The sequence below is a fragment of the Strix uralensis genome, chromosome 1 (genome assembly GCF_047716275.1).
Source record: "Strix uralensis isolate ZFMK-TIS-50842 chromosome 1, bStrUra1, whole genome shotgun sequence".
In the NCBI taxonomy this organism is placed as follows: domain Eukaryota; kingdom Metazoa; phylum Chordata; class Aves; order Strigiformes; family Strigidae; genus Strix; species Strix uralensis.
Window position 1 is genome coordinate 106,838,354 of NC_133972.1, and position 19,768 is coordinate 106,858,121.

General features: G+C 39.8%; 1 protein-coding gene across 3 annotated transcripts in view; it reads left to right on the forward strand.

The window, feature by feature from the left end:
• The window catches only part of GABBR2 (gamma-aminobutyric acid type B receptor subunit 2), a 487,733-nt gene that overhangs the window by 459,473 nt on the left and 8,492 nt on the right, over window positions 1-19,768 (forward strand). For all 3 annotated transcript variants that reach the window (XM_074876123.1, XM_074876133.1, XM_074876142.1), the window contains 4 exons: window positions 528-752; window positions 6,931-7,113; window positions 9,511-9,640; window positions 18,567-18,684. In XM_074876123.1, coding sequence (XP_074732224.1) covers window positions 528-752; window positions 6,931-7,113; window positions 9,511-9,640; window positions 18,567-18,684 — 656 coding nt within the window. The remainder of the gene's footprint in view (window positions 1-527; window positions 753-6,930; window positions 7,114-9,510; window positions 9,641-18,566; window positions 18,685-19,768) is intronic.

Consider the following 19,768-nt stretch of genomic DNA (forward strand, 5'->3'; position numbering starts at 1 on the left):
AGACATTATAATTGCAGTCTGAACAACTAGGGTGGCTCTTTCTACATTGTACATTTGTCTCCCATGGGACGCATCTTGGCACTGCTGTTTATTAATGTAGGTGATAATCATACAATGAATGATTGGATTGATAAGAGTATATTGAGAACAGCTGCTAAAAGTAGCTAAAAGAACAATGCACATTATATCTTTACTGTAATCCTTGAAAACAAACAGGAAGGACTGTCTCTAAAAATTGCTAAAAGTATAAAATAAAGATAGACATAGCATTTAGAGAAATTTGTTCCCATCACAACTAATTCCAAGTTTCACATTTTTCTTGTGAGAGCAGGAATTTGTTTTAGCAAGCAAAACAAATCACATAGGTAATTAGATATTGGGTAAAGGTAGGTGTATATCTCTGTATTGTAATATCACCTGTATTTGTCAAGTTACAAAAACATACCAGTTTTGAATTAATGCTTTTTCTGGATGTCAGCCAATTCCTCTTGTAATTACAATATTTTTTCCTTCTTTTACCATTTCAGTTATTTGGGTGTTTCCTAGCCTGGGAGACACGAAATGTCAGCATTCCTGCTTTGAATGATAGCAAGTACATTGGAATGAGTGTATACAACGTGGGCATAATGTGTATTATTGGTGCTGCTGTTTCATTCCTTACTCGGGACCAACCCAATGTGCAGTTCTGCATCGTTGCTTTAGTCATAATATTCTGCAGCACCATTACTCTCTGCCTTGTGTTTGTACCTAAGGTAGGTGAATTTGTTTAGCATGGGTCTGGATTTTTTTCCTTCTGTTTTGTAGCTGTGATTAAATATGTAAAAGTTCATTGCCTTTTCAAGTACAGGGGACGTGTGTGAATTCTAAACAAAACCCATCTATAATCTCTTGTTTCTGAATCCTGGGAGGAAGAACAAACCTTCATGAGATTTTGGAGAAAGTGGAGTATGCAGTTACAGGAGTGTGAATACATGCATTTCTAATGCCTAAATCTTTACTGAATCTGTGTCTGGGAAAACAGGTTGTTTTCTGTAATTTCAATGGAATAGTCTCCATTTCTGACTTTTAGGAACTTTTTGGAAATGGTGGTAAATGGGGATTCAGGAGGGACAGGTCCAGTTGCCTACTCTGCCATGTTTCTTATGTACCCTAAGCACGATAATCAGGATCTCTGCTTCTCTATCTACAAAACAGTAAGGCCTTTTCGGTTCACTAGCATGCTGTAAGGTCAACTATGTTGAAACTTCTAAGGTATTCAAGTATGGTGGTGCAATAGGCTTTATCAGTACTTCAGAGGAAAATACTCTGCAGATGCCGACACTGAAGTTATATTTATGAACGGGTATATTAATGGGCTAAGTGAGGCACAGACTGGGGCGCATATGCTTTTTGTTCTTTCTGTTCTTTTGGATTCTGAGGATGTATTTGTTGTGCATTGTTGGAAGAACTGAGAAGACACTGACCCACAAAGGGCTGGAACTTGATCGTTTCACTTGTAGAGTTAAGCTTTAGACGTGAATATGACAGATCGTGAATGAAGGGAAAACTGTTTTCTATGTAAGCTTACTTTAAGCAAAGCCTCAAGTACTGGAGAATATATTTGATTTTTTGAAGTAAGACATATAATTACATTCATTTTAAGTGACTTGCATAAACCTAGCTTATCACCCCAAATCAGAGTCATGTGCAGTTGGATGTCTGAAACATTTGCAAGAAAAGAGTCAAGATGCAGGTCCTTTCACCTCTGGAATCTGTTTTTAGGTTTTCAGATGAGTACTGATACTCATTTGTTTATCACCCAGTTTGTGACTCTTTACTGGTCCATGCTCAATCAATGTATTGAGCAAATTATAGTGAATAGGTTCTGGTGCTAAGTGGCGTCCCTGGTGATGATTCTAACAGGGCTCCAAGAACTATATGTGTAAAAGGAACAAGCTAAAAAAATGTATCTCAAAGTGTTCCCTCCGAAAGAAATTAGAGGTACAGACTAGCAATAGCATCTGACTTCTGATCTGCAAAAAGGCAAAGTAATTTGTTCTCCAGGACAGACTAACCAGGATGTTTTTACAAGTTCTGCAATTCACTTCTCAAATATTAAAAAGCTGTACAGATATAAATAGTCATATTTTTATTCTGGATCTTAGAGAAGAATCACAACTTCATTCTAAATTAAGGGAACATTCATAAACACAGCAATGGAGAGTACTTCGAAATACTGCAAGATTTAAGTGTATAAGCTGTATGAAAATGCATATTAAAACTCTGATGCCAAAAATACCTCTACAGAATGTCAGAACTCTCTTCAAAGAGAAGATATTATTAATGCTGTGACATGCTCTTCTGCCCCTTTGCTTTCATGCTCCTTTGCGCATCCTTTTCTGCTGCCACAGGCTCTGAAATGACTTTTCTGTTTCCTTTTTTTAACCCCTTCATCTGCTCTTTTAAACCCCAATTACCCTGCTGTCCTTTCAGTTCTTTCTACTCAAAATACAAACATGAACTGTAGCCTTCTTTGTGAAGTACTTCATCTCATACTATGTATAGTCAGGTTTCCAAATGCTTAGCTATTTTGCATTAAAAATGGTCATTGGATAAGATACAAAAAAAGAGGTTGAAAGAGGAGCTGGAATGCAGCACTTCCAATGCCCACGTGAGTGTTTTCACAGCTGGAGAGTTCTTCTTCTTGCACTCATATATTTTGCTCTACATTTCTTCTCGCCATGCTGTGCCACAGTTACAGCAGGACAGTTGGCAAGCACTCTCTCCTGCAGTCTGCTCCAGCACAGGTTTCACAACAGTCTGTCTGGACCCCACAAAAGATTTGATCCAACACCACCCAGTTTGTACATCTAGGTAAGATGTCAGTGTGAGATAGGCACCAAATCTCCCCCCCCTTAACAAGTATGTAGTCAATTAGTACAATTTTGGGGACATAGGAAGACTGCTGGTGAGATACTGAAGCCTGTGGCTCATCAAGCACAGGAAATGATAATGAAGACTTGAAAGACTGCACTTTTTTATTTATTAAACTGTGGCCAGACAGATGCAAGCAGTAACATGGCTTTGGGCCGGGTGAGTACTTCTACTTCTCTGCTATACAGACTAAACCACATTTCTTTTAACTAACCTTCAGCAGTCTCCTGGGTCAACAGTGGTGAAATTCAGTTTTGCCCCACAGCCCTTTTATGAATCTGAATAGGCAACTATTCAATGATGTAGGCAAACTAGGGAATGAAACATGACATTTTCCCCTTCTTGTCAGCTCTAATCTTAATTACTTATAACATGGCAATTACTATACTTCTCCTGTTAAATGTCCATTTCATCCACTGCCAATGAGTTCAGCACCAAGCACGTTCAGAAAAACATGAGGAAAATGCCGTAGTAGAGTAAGATAGATCGGGGAAAAAAATGTTCATTACTCTCTCCATTAAAAGGTATCCTCAAATACAAATGTTGATATCCATTATACTGCGTCCTACTTACAGTAACTGTAGGCTTTCTTGTTATTCGATGAAAAAATGTCCAAAAATTTTTAAAACAATAGATTTCTGGGTTCAAGGATATCTTGTAGAAGTGATCTGCAGAATTCAAACATACATAGTGTATATTTTTCCTGTTAGAAGTTAACTGCTATGTCTAATTATATTTTTAAGGGCCAATATGCCGATAGTATTTTTCAGCATATTCATCACTTCTTTAGAAGCAATCCTAATATGTATTCTCTCTTCATGAAACCTTTGCCATGTTTATCCATGTTTATCAGACTTCCATGTCATTATGTTTTTCTGCTCCATCCCTTTTGAGACAGAACACTGTGCTCACTTCTAGTCGTCCACCGAGTGCGTACCATCGTTGACTGCAATGACATTAACACATTAATTCTGATCCAGTTTCCTGTAGAGCAGCAAGGCAAAATCAGTACTGGGGGGCCAGAATTAAAACATTAGTTTTCTGTGTTGGTAGCATTTTTTGTCTATTTGGCATTGACTCTTTGTTGAAATTGAATCTGCACAGATGTGAGGCAGCAAGACACAAGTTCCACTGACTTTATGTCCAGAAAAAAAAAGAAAAAAGATCATCTAACCTCATCCCTTGTACAGTGTGAGCCAACATCTTCTATTCAGCTTGAACTTAAACCACATAAAATTGCAGAGCTTTTATCTTGTAACACTTTTGCGTGCTAATTTAAGAAGCCTTGTAATTACTGTTCTTCACCTTTAACTTCATTTTAATGCATTTTTTTGGTCTGGGAGTTAGACACACCAGTCATTACAACCAGCCTAATTAGAATCAAAGAAATGGGGAAGAGGAGAGGCAGGGGGCTCTAGGAAGACAGCTACAGCAGGTTACTCAGGGCCTTGTGCAGTTGGGTCTTGATTATCTCCAGAGATAATACTCCCCAACCTCTCTGAGCGTCTATACCAGTGTTTGATGATGCTCACAGTAGAAAAAGTTTTTTGCGGACGTTTAAATGAAATTCCCTGTTTTCCAGTTTGTGCCTCCCTTCCTTTCATTGGTCACCACTGAGAGGAGTCTGGCTCCATCCTCTTTACTCTCTCCCATCATGTATTTGTACACATTAGTAATGTTCCCCCCACTAATCTCTTCCATCTCAAGGCTAAACAATCATCAGCCTCTGCTTGTATCATAAAGGCTGCAATTCTTTTCAGCATCCTTGTGGCGCTTCACTGGGTATTCTTTAGTACGCTCATGTATCTCCTGTACTGAGGAGCCCAAACGTGGACACAACACTCCAAGTGTGCTCTCACCAGAGCTGAGTAGAAAGGGAAGGATCACCTCCACTGGCTCAGGGTACCGCTGGCTCATGTACCACCTGGTGTCCACCACAGTCCCCAGTGCCCTTTCCGCCAGAAAAGCTGCTTTCCAAACAAACACTCTTCAGACTGTTTGGGTGGGTGCTTGGAGCTTCTTTCTTCACAAAGGCAGGACTTGGTATTTCCTTTTGCTCAGCTTCAGGAGATTCCTGTTGGCCTAGATCTCCAGTCTCTTGACATCCCACTGAACAGCAGTGCAATCATCTGGTGTATCTTTGAGGATCATCTGCAAACTTGCTGAGGGTGTGCTCTATCCCACCATCCAGGTCACTAATAAAGGTGTTAAACAGTGTTGGTACTAGTGTGAACCCCTGAGGTACAGCACTAGTGGCTGGCTTCCACTGTCCTTTGAGCCTGACAGTTCAGCCAGTTTTCAGTCCACCTCACTGACAACTTACCTAGTCACTACTTCATCAGTTTGACTGTGAGGATGTTATGGGAGACAGTGTTGAAATCTTTACTTAAGTCAAGAAAAATAACTCTCTCCCATCATCTACCAGCCCAAGCATGTCACTGAAGAAAGCTCTCAGGTTGTTCAGGTAGGATTTCCCTTTCATAAATCAATGATGACTGCTTCTAATCACCTTATTGATCTTAATATGTTTGGAAATGGTTCCCAGGAGGATTTGCTGCATCACCTTCCATGGACTGAGGTGAAGGTGACCAGGAAGTATTTTCCCAGATCCTCCTTCTCAACTATCTTGAACACATCTGTGACATTTCCTTTCTCCCAGTCCTCAGGAACCTCTCCCAGTAAACATCACCTTTCAAAGGTAATTGAGAGTGGTCTCGCAATTACATCAGCCAGCTCACTTAGTCCTCAGGGATACACCTCATCAGGTTTCGTGAACTTATTGTGTTCAATTGCTTTAGGGGTCTTAGGGGTCTGGGATTTCTGAAGGCAAGTTTTACCAGTGAAGACTTAAGGTGAAGGTGTCATTGAGTACCTCAACCTTCTCCATCTCCTTTATCACCTGAAAAAGGAAATTTATTGTCTTCAAGCGTCATCCTGATCTGCAAACTTGGTCTGTGAATACATGCCAGGAACCAAGTGCTTCAGTGTCTGCTCAGTCAGATCTCTATCAGAAGTTAGGTCCTTAATTCATGCCACCGCAGCTGCAGAAAACAGTTTGAGGCTCTGAAGAACAAGAAGAACCAATTCCAAAATGGGGCTGTACCACAAAACCTGGCTGTGCTGTGCTTACAAAATGATTGCTCCTTCTCTCTTTTCAGACAATTCAACACCTTTGGATTTATGATGCCATGACTATGCTCTCAGGGCAGGGAGCTCCTTCAGCTTTGTCTGGTTACAAATATATATGTATGCTGCTTGGCAAGTACTCATAAATTCTGTATTCTCTAGAGTAATCTGAGAAGCTCTCTCTCCCTTGCCAAACAGCTAGTAGCTTTCTCTCCTCATGTCGAGGTGATATTTTCACATTGTCACTTAGTGTTAAATCTTACTTATATTTGCTTAAATTAAATATGTTTAAGGTTAACCTTTTTTAAAGTGGCTTATTTAATTTATTTGAACAGATTCGGTCTATTTTGGGCCACTAAAACCTAATTAAGTTTCTGTTATCTCGAGTGCAATCTCCCATGAGTTCTTTCTGTTAATACTCCTGTTTCATGCCTCTCTCTGCTTGAGTGTTACTTGTAACAGTAGGAAAGGAGAAATTTCAGATGAAACTGTGGTTGGGAAGAAAAGGGCTTGGGTTGTTTTTTTTCTTAAAGAAGGAAGATATCTTTTGAAAGTGTAAAGATATCAATGAAAGAGAAAAATATGTTTCATGAAATATTAAAATATATTTTTAACATAATAAAAATCCAGTTAAATATATTTTAAATTAGATTTTCCTAATTTTTTGAACACCTCCCTTTGCAAAATCATTTTGGTTCAACCTACTCTGTAAAGTTATTCAGAAATCATCTCAAGTACTGCACATGGCAAGCAGAGATCACTTTCCAGAATTTTGTACTTGAAAGTCAGAAAGGAACTCTTGGTTTGCCGTTAGATATTTTGAGATACAAAAGAAATAGCTACAAAAAATAAACCATGGACAGGATTTCTTAAGGCTTTTAAACATTTCAGCTCATCACACTGAGGACAAATCCAGATGCAGCCACACAGAACAGACGATTTCAGTTCACCCAAAATCAAAAGAAAGAAGATTCAAAAACATCAACATCAGTCACCAGCGTCAATCAGGCCAGCACATCTCGATTAGAAGGATTGCAGTCAGAGAACCACCGCTTGAGAATGAAAATTACAGAGGTATTATTTATTGTATATACTGCCTAAGAAATTTTTTTGTATTTGTTTTTGTTGCAATTCTGTAATCTGCTTAAATATTGACTACTTTTTAGAGGACAAAATTAGCTTTCCCCATAGAAAAATATTTAAAGAATAGGAAACAGATGATTGATATGAATAGCTAATTAATACAGCAAATACTTAGCAGGTGTGATAAAATGAAAATGTGGCTTAGCAAATTAAAATGAAACTTCCCCTATTTATTTGTAGCAGGCAAATTACCCACATGGCCCTGCTGAGCACCATAGAGCAATAGCTTTAAAAGTGCAACCTTTACATGCCAGTGTAACAGAGACCCGCAGCCCCAGGGGCATTTAAGAGCTATCTTTGTTCCTGTTCATGGCTGAGTTCAGAGACTGCTGTTGCTGTTATTTCCCATCCTCTCTGAGAGTTTGCTCAAAAACTTGCTAGACTGATTTTTACATCTGTCATGAAACAGAATCACGTATTTTCTTAAGGTAGAAAAGACCTTTATGATCATGTAAGCTGACCATTTTGGCACAAAGACTGTGTAGTTTCTTCAGTCTCTACTGAGTGAAAGGCTAAGTACATGGAGTGTATTAATCCCATTAGAGCTATAACAGGTATATTTTTAATTATGTCCATCCTTGCCCAGGAGATCTCAAACAATGACAAATCAGCCTCAAAGACTGCCCATTTTGTCAGACAAGATAACCCTAACTGATCTATATATTACAAAAAATTAACCTGTTCTTGTCTAGTCTGTGAAGCATTTTTATACCTTGAAGAAAAGGTATTTTATTGCTACCATTACTTCTTCATCCAGGTCTTAACTAACAACAATTGCCTAGGTAATCAAAAGGCATTTACTCAGGCTACCAAAGACTCCAAAAGCAAAAGTTATCTCTGCCTTTTTGAAGAAAATTAGTTCAGCTTTGCCAGGCCCCTTTCATGTGAGAGACTTACAATTTCTAATGAAGGCTCAGCTTGCTACTGGCTATTTCAGTTTCTCTGTCCTACTGTAGTTTTTTCTACTAAGCTTTTTCTACTCACAAGATCTCAGTCTATGCCTTGCAAGTCTCATGATGGTGATCACAGGTAAGGCTGGTCAGGGCAATTGAGACATACTAGTGCACGCAGGGCCCTGCTGATCTTTTTAGGCTTTGCTTAAATAGATTAAATTAAATACCCAGAACCCATAGGTCCAAACAAGAGTTTCATTGTCAAGGGGATTTGGAGTATGCCCTGCCATGGCTAGCAGCTACATCTCTGGCTTGTCTACCTTGAGTTGCTATGTTCCAGTTCTATAAGGAAATGATGTAAATCTAAATTTAGCATTTTTAAAATTCAGTTAAGCCAGTAGTGAGTGGGACATACTCTGGACACCGCATCCTGGACAACTTTACAGAGAGCATCCCAGATCACCATTAGGATGCTCGTGTGTGGTTGTTTTCTACTGAGGCTGTAGCCAGCTGAATACAAGTTAGCCTGTGGGGAGAGTACCCTGTGTTCAGCCCAGTGCTAAAAGGTAGGGGTGTACTAACCCAGCATTTGTGCTGCGGCTCTTCCAGTCAGAAAACATCTGTGCTTCTGTCCTTCTCCCTCTAGTCCTAAAGGGTCCTTTTGGGGGGAGAGAGGACTGGGATTTTTGTTTCTTCCCCCTCATTTCCATTTTTTTCCCTCTTGGAAAGTTATGCTTGCAACGGCATTTTAGTGCTAGCTAAAAGACACAAAAGATGGGGGTGTTTTCAAATCACAGAAGGATAGAGTGTTCTCAGCCCGAAAACTAAAAACTGTGAGTTGGATTTTCTTCGGAATTTCACACATGTGGGGACACAAACAAAAAGTCTAACAGGACACAAACAAAAAGTCCAACAGGAGTCTGTCTCTCTAAGAAAGGTAAAAGGAGTAAAAATAATCTTTAGGAAAACAGACTGCAGTCACTTGCATGGCTGGACAATGACACTGATGCCATAGTTCACTTATATTCTCCTGTATTTTCGATAATTTGATTGACTCAACAAAGAGGTTATAGCTACGTGTGCCACATTTGTATGCCTAAGTAATAATTAGTAGAGAGGTTTTCAGACTGGGCTTTCTAATTCCCATTTCTTTCTCATTCAGCAGTACACCTGAATTGCTTAAACTTTCAACTACTAAAGCTTATTCTTCTCATATGGCCTGTGTGCAATATCACAGATGAATGTGGTTTGTTACTTGTGGCATGATTTTTAGAGGTAGTGTTGTAGTGCTGTAAGAAAACTGTGTTTGGCACAGTGTGGCAATTGCATTACCACCTGCCTTCTAGTCTAATTATAGAAAGCTATGCAGTTACTGCAGATACCTGAAGCAATGATTCTTGAATTTTTAGGGATTCATACTCTTTCTGTTTTGCAGCTGGACAAAGACTTGGAAGAGGTTACAATGCAACTTCAGGACACTCCTGAGAAAACAACATACATTAAGCAGAACCACTATCAGGATCTTAACGACATTCTTAGTATACGGAACTTTACAGACAGCAAAGGTGAGAGTTAGTAAAATTTGTTAGTAGCTTAACCCACCACAGTTTTGAATAGCAATCTCATTGGATTGGTTCCAGAGCATTCGGACCTTGGTGAGAGAGAGCTTTATATATTTTGGTTGTGTTACAGAAAGCCCGCAGATTCACATAACGAGCTATGTGGTACCCACTGAGTAGTTATTTCTCTGTATGTGTGTCTTCTATTGTATGCTCTGTGTGTCTAATACACATGGCAAAGTGGGAAACTTTCCATAGTGTACTTGTATTCAGAAGTCAAGTTTTCTGTGCTGCATGGAGGAAGGAAAGTCACAGAATGTTTCAGATCTTATGAGAGTTAATCGAGCCAGCCTTCAGCAGTAGGAAGCCCAGTTGAATATGTGCTTGTCTGAGTAGGACGTCTGAGCTGCTGCTGTTGGACACTGCTATCAAGCACGCAGAAGAGAAGCATGTAAATATTTCAGTGCTGATTTGGACTCTAAATGTAGAACTGAAGGCGCTCATGTATGAAAATTCTTCCCTAGGAACTGTTAAAAAAGGATTTCATGACCACTGTAATATTCCTAAGTTGTTTCTACTGTGTCTCTTGCATTGCTCCCTGAAGACATACATGCGAAATAATTGCTTCCATTAAAGCTATTTTGCTTTGGGGAAGTAATAAGATCTGGTGCATAGTGCAATAAAGTGGAAGCCAGGACACACAGCTTCCATTTCTTACTCTAGAATGGATCTACTTTGTGAGTTTTGGCAAATGACTTTGTACAGCTGAATATTACTATAGTATGTGAAAAACTAGTTGCCCTGTGTTGGGAAGTCGTAGACTTGCATGTTTGTTGCAATGCTAGGCTCGGGCTTCCTATTGGAGTGGCAGCATAATCTTGGTTAAGTGGAACAGAAGCTACTCCTGTAAATATAGTTGTTGAAGAATAATTTTAGAGCAACAGCAACAGTTCACATATGCTTTTGAAGTGTATTGAAATTTTGGTTGGATGAGGTTACTTTTTCATGTGTCTTTTGTTTTAGCCTGGGTATACACTTGGTTGTGTAACTTGTGGGGAAAAAAAAAAAAAAAAAAAAAAAAGGAAGAGCTCCATAGAGTTCCCAGTGTCCTTTTTAAAATTAAAAAACAGAAGGGGGGAAAGGAGGAAAAGCAAAACGTAAATAGCTGCTGGAGGCGTGTGATTATTGGGCTGAGATCAGCAGCAAGAACTAACATCAGTGAGTGGGATGAGGCAGTTTTACCAAGTGTTTGAAAGGAACACATAGAATGTTCCACTCATGTCAGATGCTCCAGGAAAAATGATAAATCATGAATAATATTTCAAGCAAAAAAGATACATTACATTGTGCCAAATGCCCATCTGAGTTTGGGTATGAGAAATAAAAATTATTCTCAAGAGATACGCTGGGTATAAATTTAGGATGGGATGCTTCCCACAGCAGGTTGCACTCCATTAGCAGTAGGATGCTGGCAAAGAAATCAAAGAGAAAATATAACCTTTTTGCACTTACTTGTGGCTATATCTATAAAAGACATCAATGCCTAACTGCTGCTTTAAGCAGCAGCATCCAAGATTGTCTGTGTTCCTAATTTTTCCTCAGTACGGTTCCCCAACTTCTACATTTCTGCTGCAAGCTACATATTTAAGATCACCTCTAAGTACAGAGCCTTAATGTACAGAGTAGCTTGGAACTATGTATTATCGGGATTTACAGGGTAGATATTCTGCATACTGAAGTTGCTAGACACGGTTTTCTGAATGGAGCTACCACATAAAGCTCCACACAAAAGAAGGGATGGGGGTAAGAAGGGTGTTTTCCCTTGGCCATCTTTATATTGAATAGGTTAGAGCAACCATTCACCTGTGAATGAGGAAGACCTGGATCCCAATTTGCAGCAGGTGTTTGAAGCTTGGTGGCAAATGCCCCAAGCCTGGTGGCAAATGCCCCAAGCATGAATATTATGGAGTATGCTAATCCTGACTCGAATGACAACAAATATTCATACTTTTGGGCTCTGAGCCACCCTTGCTAGCCTTTTTCTGTCCCTCCGTTTCTGTTTCTTCTGCCTCTTGTTTTCTCTCCTTCCCCAATTCCCTGTCCCTTAGCTACATGTCTGAATCTCCTCTCTATTTCTCACTGCATCCATTCCCAATAGTCAACCTCTGTGCTTAATTTAAATTTGCCATTCCAATCAAAATAACAAGGCTTTGGAGAATTCATGCTGCTGAGTCACTGCTGCTTCTGTGCAGATGCAAACAGACATCAGTTAAATGGTACTTAAAAAAATTCTGGCCCTTACGGCTACAGGAAATCTAACTCTGACTGACATAACTATGCTTTCTGTAGCTATGTATTTCCTGTAACTTTCTGTAAATGAAAGTACAGAACCTTGAAATTATGTATCCCTAATGGTACTTGAGCTAATCTTCGGAATTGTAAATAATTTATCAGCATCACCTAGAACTGACCATGTCTCTCACCTCCACCATGCAACTGGGGAAGCCAGTCCAATGTTGTTTTTAAGGTGATGAAAAGGTTTGTGCCTACCTTAGACCTTTCAAAAAATGTGAGCTGAGAGAGAGGGAGTAGGACAGTGAAGAGAGATGCTAAAAATAGCAGCTGACTCAGAGCTAAAAATCATAGCAGATCATTTGCCACATTTGTATTGTGGACATGGCTGAATTGTATGTCAATCTTTATAAAATACTGTTCTGAAGGAGTTAACGTAGAGAATGCCATGTAGTGTGTCTCCATTGCTATTGCCTACACAAATTCAGGGCACTGCACTTCAGATAGCAGATAATAACACATGACTTATGCAATGCATCTCGAACAAGTCCTAATAAAACTTTAATGTCATAGTACACTTCAGTAGGTTTCTGATCTGTCAAAATTGTCCTGAGTTAAAATTCCTAACTCCTTTAGCCAAGTGCCAAAGGAGGTTATTTGATTCTTCCCTTCCTTCCCCACCACCCTCATTTACATCAAATATGGATTTAGGGTACAAAAGTTAAATTACTTTAGCCAAAATAGGTAGACACAGCTGTGCACTCCTATAACTGCCTGACCTCAGGCAGTTTCATAATGTTGGGACTCCTGGTTAGTTATTAACAGCAACAGCTCCTGGTGTAGTCCAGGAGCTCTTTACTGGCATGGGAACTCCTTCTTTACAGCACATTTGAGTACATCTCATTTAAAGAGAGATATTATCCAAGACACTCATCTCTTGTTCACAAACGCGTAATGTCCCTGAGACATCTACAGCAATTGGCTATGTAAGAAAAGCAATTAGTAAAATGTGGTTTGTAGTTTATGGTTTGATTGTTGTTTTTTTTTTTTTTTAATGCAGGCTTTTGTCTGTGCAGCTAGATAGCTTTGTGTGGTCAAGCAGTTCTCAACTTTCTCCATGGACTGTGGGTCTGGGATGTCAGATGGCTTCCCCAGTTGAATTTAAAAGGGCATCCCCTTAACTTCATTTGATACATTCCTCAGATGATTTTGAGTCACTGTGTCTGTAAGCGACCTGGGCTCTGTGCACAGCCCATCAGCTTCTCCCCTAGCATTTTATGGACCTGGTCACCTTCCTGGAGCCGCATTGCAGCCTGGATTAGAGGCAGGGATCGGCTGTGGGTGAGACCCACGCTTGGCTTGGGCAGTTCCTGTAACTGGCAGTGCTGTTTAGCCAGGAGAGCCAAGCTTGGAGGCACAGCTGAGTTTTCCAGGCTGACATTTGGAAAAAGGAGGACAAATGCTTGTAACTGTGATGCTGCGTAAAAAGGAAAGTTGTGCTGCACAGCTCCAGGGAAGAACTAACCTGGCACGAGCACAAACCAGAGCTTCCCAAAAGGGCTCCCTACACCCTTGCAGATTGTGTGCCAGAAGCAGGAGAGAGTCTGTGAAGGTAGAGGTTACTTCTACCATGCAAGCTCCTGCAGAGATAACAGTTACTGAGGAAAAAAATACAGAGGGACGATACTATGTGGTTTGGGGGGTTGGCTAATTTTGCTACACTTGGAATCTTATAATCTTACTCTATTTGACTTCTATTTGACACTTTATTACATGAAATTATTTCTACATGAATGATTCATAGATTGCAAGAGTTTCATATAAAACCAAGCTCAGAAGAAATCCTGCAGGAGAATCTCCATTTATTTCTACCTTTGCCAGTATTTTTCAGAGTAGTGTAATAGGAAAACTGATGAATGACAGCCATCCTATGGAAAGTACATAACAAGCAAGAGACAGCCTTGCAATAGTCCCCACTTATAAACAAACCCTTTTTGCAAGTTCTCTCTCTGCAGGCACCCTAGCTTGCTCAGAAAGCCTTTTCTGTTTTGAGCCAGAAAAGCCTTTACTCATTGCTGTAAATGGACTGGGAGCATTCATTTGCATGTCAGATATGCCTACATACTGTCAGTTGTCACCCCACTCCAATGTTTCCTAGTGTTAGTTTTTCCCCATGTAAAAGCAGCACAAAGAAAAACAGATTTCAAAGGCATGTTGCTTCTAAATGCAAAGCAAAACAGAGTTCATCTGTGATAAAAGGGAGGAAATATTACTTCTATGAAATTAGCGTGAGTCGAGCATTAAGCCTGAGATTGAAACCACAGATTCAAAGGAAGGGCTTTCCGAAATAGGTGTACAAGACTTTAAAGGAATGCTGTTTTAAAGCAGGATATAGTTTATTATATCCTTTGTATACAGAGATACATAAAGATATGTATACTAGTTTCTATGAATCCCGGCAAATGGATTCCAGTCCTGAAACTGGAGCTTGTTTCCATTTCAACAGGGAGACTGAACTGCCAGAGGTTCAGTGCCTGTGCTTTCTTGCACGGAAATAAATCTGTAGTAAAAGGACTTTCTTCCGATTTTAAGCAGTATAAATCAGAGCAGAATCTTGCTGGCTTTTCTTTTAAAAAAGATCTTCCTTTCAAAACATAATTATCAGAAGTCATGTTCACATGCCTGGTGCTGTGAGCTTAGTTCAGGAGAACTCTTCTGATATACCCAGCAGATTATGTGATCAGTTTAATTTTTCCTTTTGTTTTACTTTCCTTTCATCCTGTTCACATAAAAACCAGAAACTGGATAGTCTTGTTTCATGGTCCAAACAGCAGAACTGTGAAAAATTACAGTAGATTTAAAAAATCTACCTTTAGCTTTAAAGTTTCCAGACTTCTTTAGTAAATCAGCAAGGTTATCTCTGCCAGCTCTTATAAGTCATTATTAAACCACACTTGCTTCTTTGTGGAGCATAAAATATGCTTTCTAGCAAAGAGAAAACAACTGTGGAATTGAAAGCTGCAGGGTGAACAGCAGTTCTGTCATCAAGTTGTAACCCATCGGAGGAATATTGCCACTAAAGCGTAATGATGAAGATGTTCAATAAAGCTGCAGTGTACAAAAGTGAACAAAACAAACTTCTAGTTAAAGAAATACAGTTTCTAAAATCTTGGAAGAAATAGCAGCAGTGGCAGTAACCTGGTGTTTTCTGCAGTTGTTAAAATGCATGATGCGTTTAAGCCAGCCTAGGTAATTTTGACAGCACCAGGTCGTGGAGTGATTATACGTATGGTGGGTCTGAAGCGAGCATCACCCCTGGCAGAGGGAGAGGTGAGCAGCTGGGAGCAGTGACCTCCTCGCTGAGCCTCTCCGCAGCCAGCATCAGATGTGCTCTTGCAGCTCAGAGCTTTGTAATTGGAAGTTGTTTCTCTGCTGCAGGTAGGCAAAGGTCCTGAGCTAAAGCTGCCTGGCTCTCACTGACAACTGGGCAGCGGGTTTTGTTTTCTAATGAACCCATCAGTGAGTGCCGTGCAAGGCCCTTGAGATCTATTTGTCTTTTTGCCCGGTGGTTTCATGAATGGAAAGTGCTCAGGCATCACTTATCCAGACTTCTGAGTTCCAGTTTGAGGTCTACAAAGGTGAAAATTACTTAGAAAGTGCTTCTGGCTAATGTAAATTCAATTCTGAAGGTAGTTAGATCATCCCAGTGCAACTTATTCCGTAGCATCTGCAGTGGCAGACAGTACCCTGAGAATGAAGGGCATCTTTCAAGTGGCGTACTTAATGGACAGAGGAAGAAAAGATGGGGAAACACTAAAAGAAGTGCTACACTTTCCAGGGGAAACTGGGAATTCAAATGTTTACCGTTACCCTCAATTTATTTTCTTTCAGTTGTTTACGTATATAAAATCAGTTTCCTCCATCCTTAAGTTTTTTAAGTGCATATGGTAATAGTGTTTTTCCTTTAAGCTCCTGCTCCTGGAAGCATATGACTAAGTGAGAATCTTGCTCTTCATTATTTAAATGAAAGGTAAATGGAAAAAAAAAAAAAAAAAAAGAAAAAAGAAAGGTATTCTAGTTTCCATAGCTGCAGAATACAAATCTAACAACTCCTCTCCCAAAAAGCTTAACAAATAAGAATTACCCAACTTTTTTGTATTTTGAAAGAAGCAAAGGAAAAAGAAAAAAATCTCATCATTGTGAGAGTTTTATGTGGATTTTCTCTGTATTTTATACATATACATTAAAAGTTGTGTATGGTAACCTCGTATACAGACATCTATGCAGTGTATTAAGGGAGAGTCATCTGCAAGAGTGGTAGAAAAGGGTCTATTAAGAATAACACACAGTGATATATGGGCAGTTGGTGTTGAGGGGTGAGTAGGCAGAGAATATATGATTTCTGCTCTACTTTAAACTAAATCCCCCACCTTTTTGACAAGGACCACCTCCTTCTCTCTCTCTCTCACAGCACAACTGAAAGCACAAGAAACCCCTTTAGGGGTGTACATCACAGATTAATATATGAAATCACGTATTCCCAAAGCCCAACAGTTGCATATTCCAGTCATTTGATGAAGAATTGTATTTTCAGTGGCTTTGTAAAAGGTTAAATTGCTTATCTTGGCCAAAGTAGTTGGAACCCTAAAATAGTTAAGTAATAGACCTTTTCCATTCCCTAATTACAAGGATTACTCAGATTTTAACTTTGGTCTATATCATAAAGTCAGCAGTTTTCGTTGTCAGCTTAGATCAGCTCAGGACTGAACGTTGGTTTTAATCATGGAAGTAAAATGTGTTCTTTTCTATGTGTATGTTTATAGACATCACAAGGCTTTTATGCAAATGTCAAGCTCAATATACATAGAAATGCAATAAATGGAAAATAAAAACTGAACTCTTGTGACAGCAAATGCCACACCAGCAAAATTCAGGCTGGCCTGAGATGATAGACTTCATTGCTTATCTTAGCCACTGTCAGATTTGACTTTTTGCTGTCCTCCCTTCACATCTAAACGATCACTGAATCCTGTCATATCTTCCTTTTAAGCACTCTTCTTGCTACAACTGAATTCTTTAGTGCTCTTTTACTGACATTTTGTTGCCCCAACAGAAGCAGCTTCATGTGTTCTGGTCGCCTCCTTTCTCACCCAGACGCTTTTCTTCCACGCAACATAAGTGAAAGATCTTCTCTCCTGCTCTTCTGAGTTGTAGCGAACCCTGTGTCTGCACATTTCTGCATCGTCCCCTGTTCACTTCTTTCCAAGATGCTTGTTAGATTTTTCACAGCAGAAAGTGAATGCTGCAAAATAATGCCAGGGATGACCGTGCTGGGAGGGCAATTATATATGTTGGAATTTGCCATCAAAACATTCCTGTTTCTGCTTCCAGCTTCTTTCCTCGCTCTTTATTTCTGCTGCTCATCAAGAACGTATATATTCCTAGCATGCTGGGACCTAAGCATTATTTGGGGCTTCTGAGCTTTAGTAGAACAGAAAAGCAGATTAAGCCTTCAATACACAGTGGGTTTTTCATGCTATTTTCATTTTCTCTTCACTATTTTCCTGCTTTTCCCCCTCATACCCATTTTTACATTCAAATCCTCCACTGTCCTTTTGAAGAATTTGCCTTTGAGTGCTCTTCCATGCTGCCTTAATGCCTGCAGCAATCACTGTTTCTCTGTGTGTGTGTGGCAAACAACTACCGGTGATAGATTTGGAGCTGTTCTGTAATTATTTATGAAAACTGTGCACTGTCCTCATTACTCAGATGTTTTCCATCTGACTTTATTTGGCTTAACACAGCAGGAGACTTTGGAAAAGCAGGCATGAATAGAAAAGATCCCCGGCAAAGACAGTCTTCTTAAAATGGCTGTGTTCGTCTGTGTTTCTCAGGGGGACTGATGCCATGGGCTTCAGCACAGCTAGCCAGGGACTCCCGGGATACCCAGCAGAATCAAGTGAAGCTACCTATGGGGAAAATGATGATCTTCTATGTTATCACTATTCAGAAAAGAGAATGGCAGGCAAAAGTGTAGTGAAATCATTAGCTGTCCTTCCTGCAGACAGCCTATGGACCAGTGCAACTGATATGAATTGTATTTCTGTGCTAAATGATGGCAGATAGTTGAATGACAGCACTTAATTGCTTATGTGATTGCAAGAGTACCAAGGTTTTATACATCAATAAGATTATAGTTTTTCTAGGAAAAGACTTAAATAATAGCTTTTTTTCATATGAAAAGGTAACAATTCTTGAGTGTGAGATAATATGATGGTGCAGTTACATTAATCTTTTTACACAGCGTATGACTAGGGGAGAGAGCATGATAGGACTACATAGAGGTGGGCAACAAGGTTTGGTTTGTGGGGTTTTTTTAAAGGTGGGGGGGGAGCAAAGGAAGGACAAAAGAGGTTTTGTCCCTTTTCTGTTTCTTCATGGTAGTTCCTATGAAGGAGCTCATCACTGAAAGCATAAGAGAATAGCAAAGACTCACAGTTAAACCTGAGACTGTATTGGAATATAGTCAGAAAGGGTTTACTTTGTGGCATTATGAATATCTGAGAAATTTTAAAATTAAATAATTTTAAAATGGTCACTTGGTCATAGTAAAATAAAACTGAATGTGTTGTTCATCCAGATGGTGAGAAAGCCATTTTGAAAAATCATCTTGATCAAAATCCACCAGCACAATGGGGGTCATCAGACCCTTCCAGAACAAGCAAAGATCCTATAGAAGATATCAACTCTCCAGAACAGTAAGTATACACTATTATATACTGGTACAGAAAGAGGCACCCCTTGCTCTCTCGGGTATGCATGTGCTGGGCACGCAAACTTTCTACTGTTTTAGCCATAAATTCTATCCTGGACACCAGATGCCTTGCTGATAAGATGTTAATTTAAACTATTACATTTCATCCAACCGCGTGTTTCTCTTTCATGCATTTTTATGGAAAGACCTTCACTGTAAACCCTTTCAGCCAGTCACAGCTACAGAGAGAGCCTGAATTATAAACAAAAGAAGATGTAAAGCACCAGTGGGCAACAATGTTGTACTGTGATGCCTTCCTGCACCAGCTCACCATCCCCACCAAATTTAGAGGGTATCAGGGGCACTAGGTCCTAAGTGCCCCCAAAGGCAAACTAACATACTTTTTTCTCATCAGAAACATCTATAACGTGATGTCTAAAGTTTCTGTAGAGAGTTACAGGACAAGCTGTGCCCAACCACCAATGTATATTAAGGAGAGAAGAGGATGCACATATGTGCACGCACATGTTATGACTATTATCAAAAGTCCAAATCCTTCCACACACCAGCCAGAGGAGTTCATGGTGTACATATCCGTTTTGTTCTCTTTCGATCTTAGGCTAGCTGAGAAATAAAAACAGTCTGAGGGCTTTTCAACGTTGCCATAGCAGCTGGACCTCAGTTTTGGCATAGCAAACCCTTCACCAAGTAGTTTCCCTTAGAAACAATGCTGTGGCTACAAGGAGAGGAATGGCACAAAGCACTTGCTAGATTCATGGAGGAGGAGTCTTATGGTATCAGCTTTCCTCTCCAGGAACCTATACAATAAACGTACTACCCGCTACCAGCTCCGCAGGGCCTGACATGGGCCAGAGCTCAGGAAGCGCCGTGCTCGTTTGTCCCTGGATCAGCCATTTTCCCAGCCTAGTTATGTGGGCACCACTTTATCAGGAGCTGAGCTAATAGCTGTCAGACTCCTGTTTTGTACATGGGCAACCTAAAAGCTTATTTAAAAACAGAATAAATTAAACAAATTACTAGACTGAGTCACATGTTACATCAGTGACAGCAAACCTGATTTCAGATAG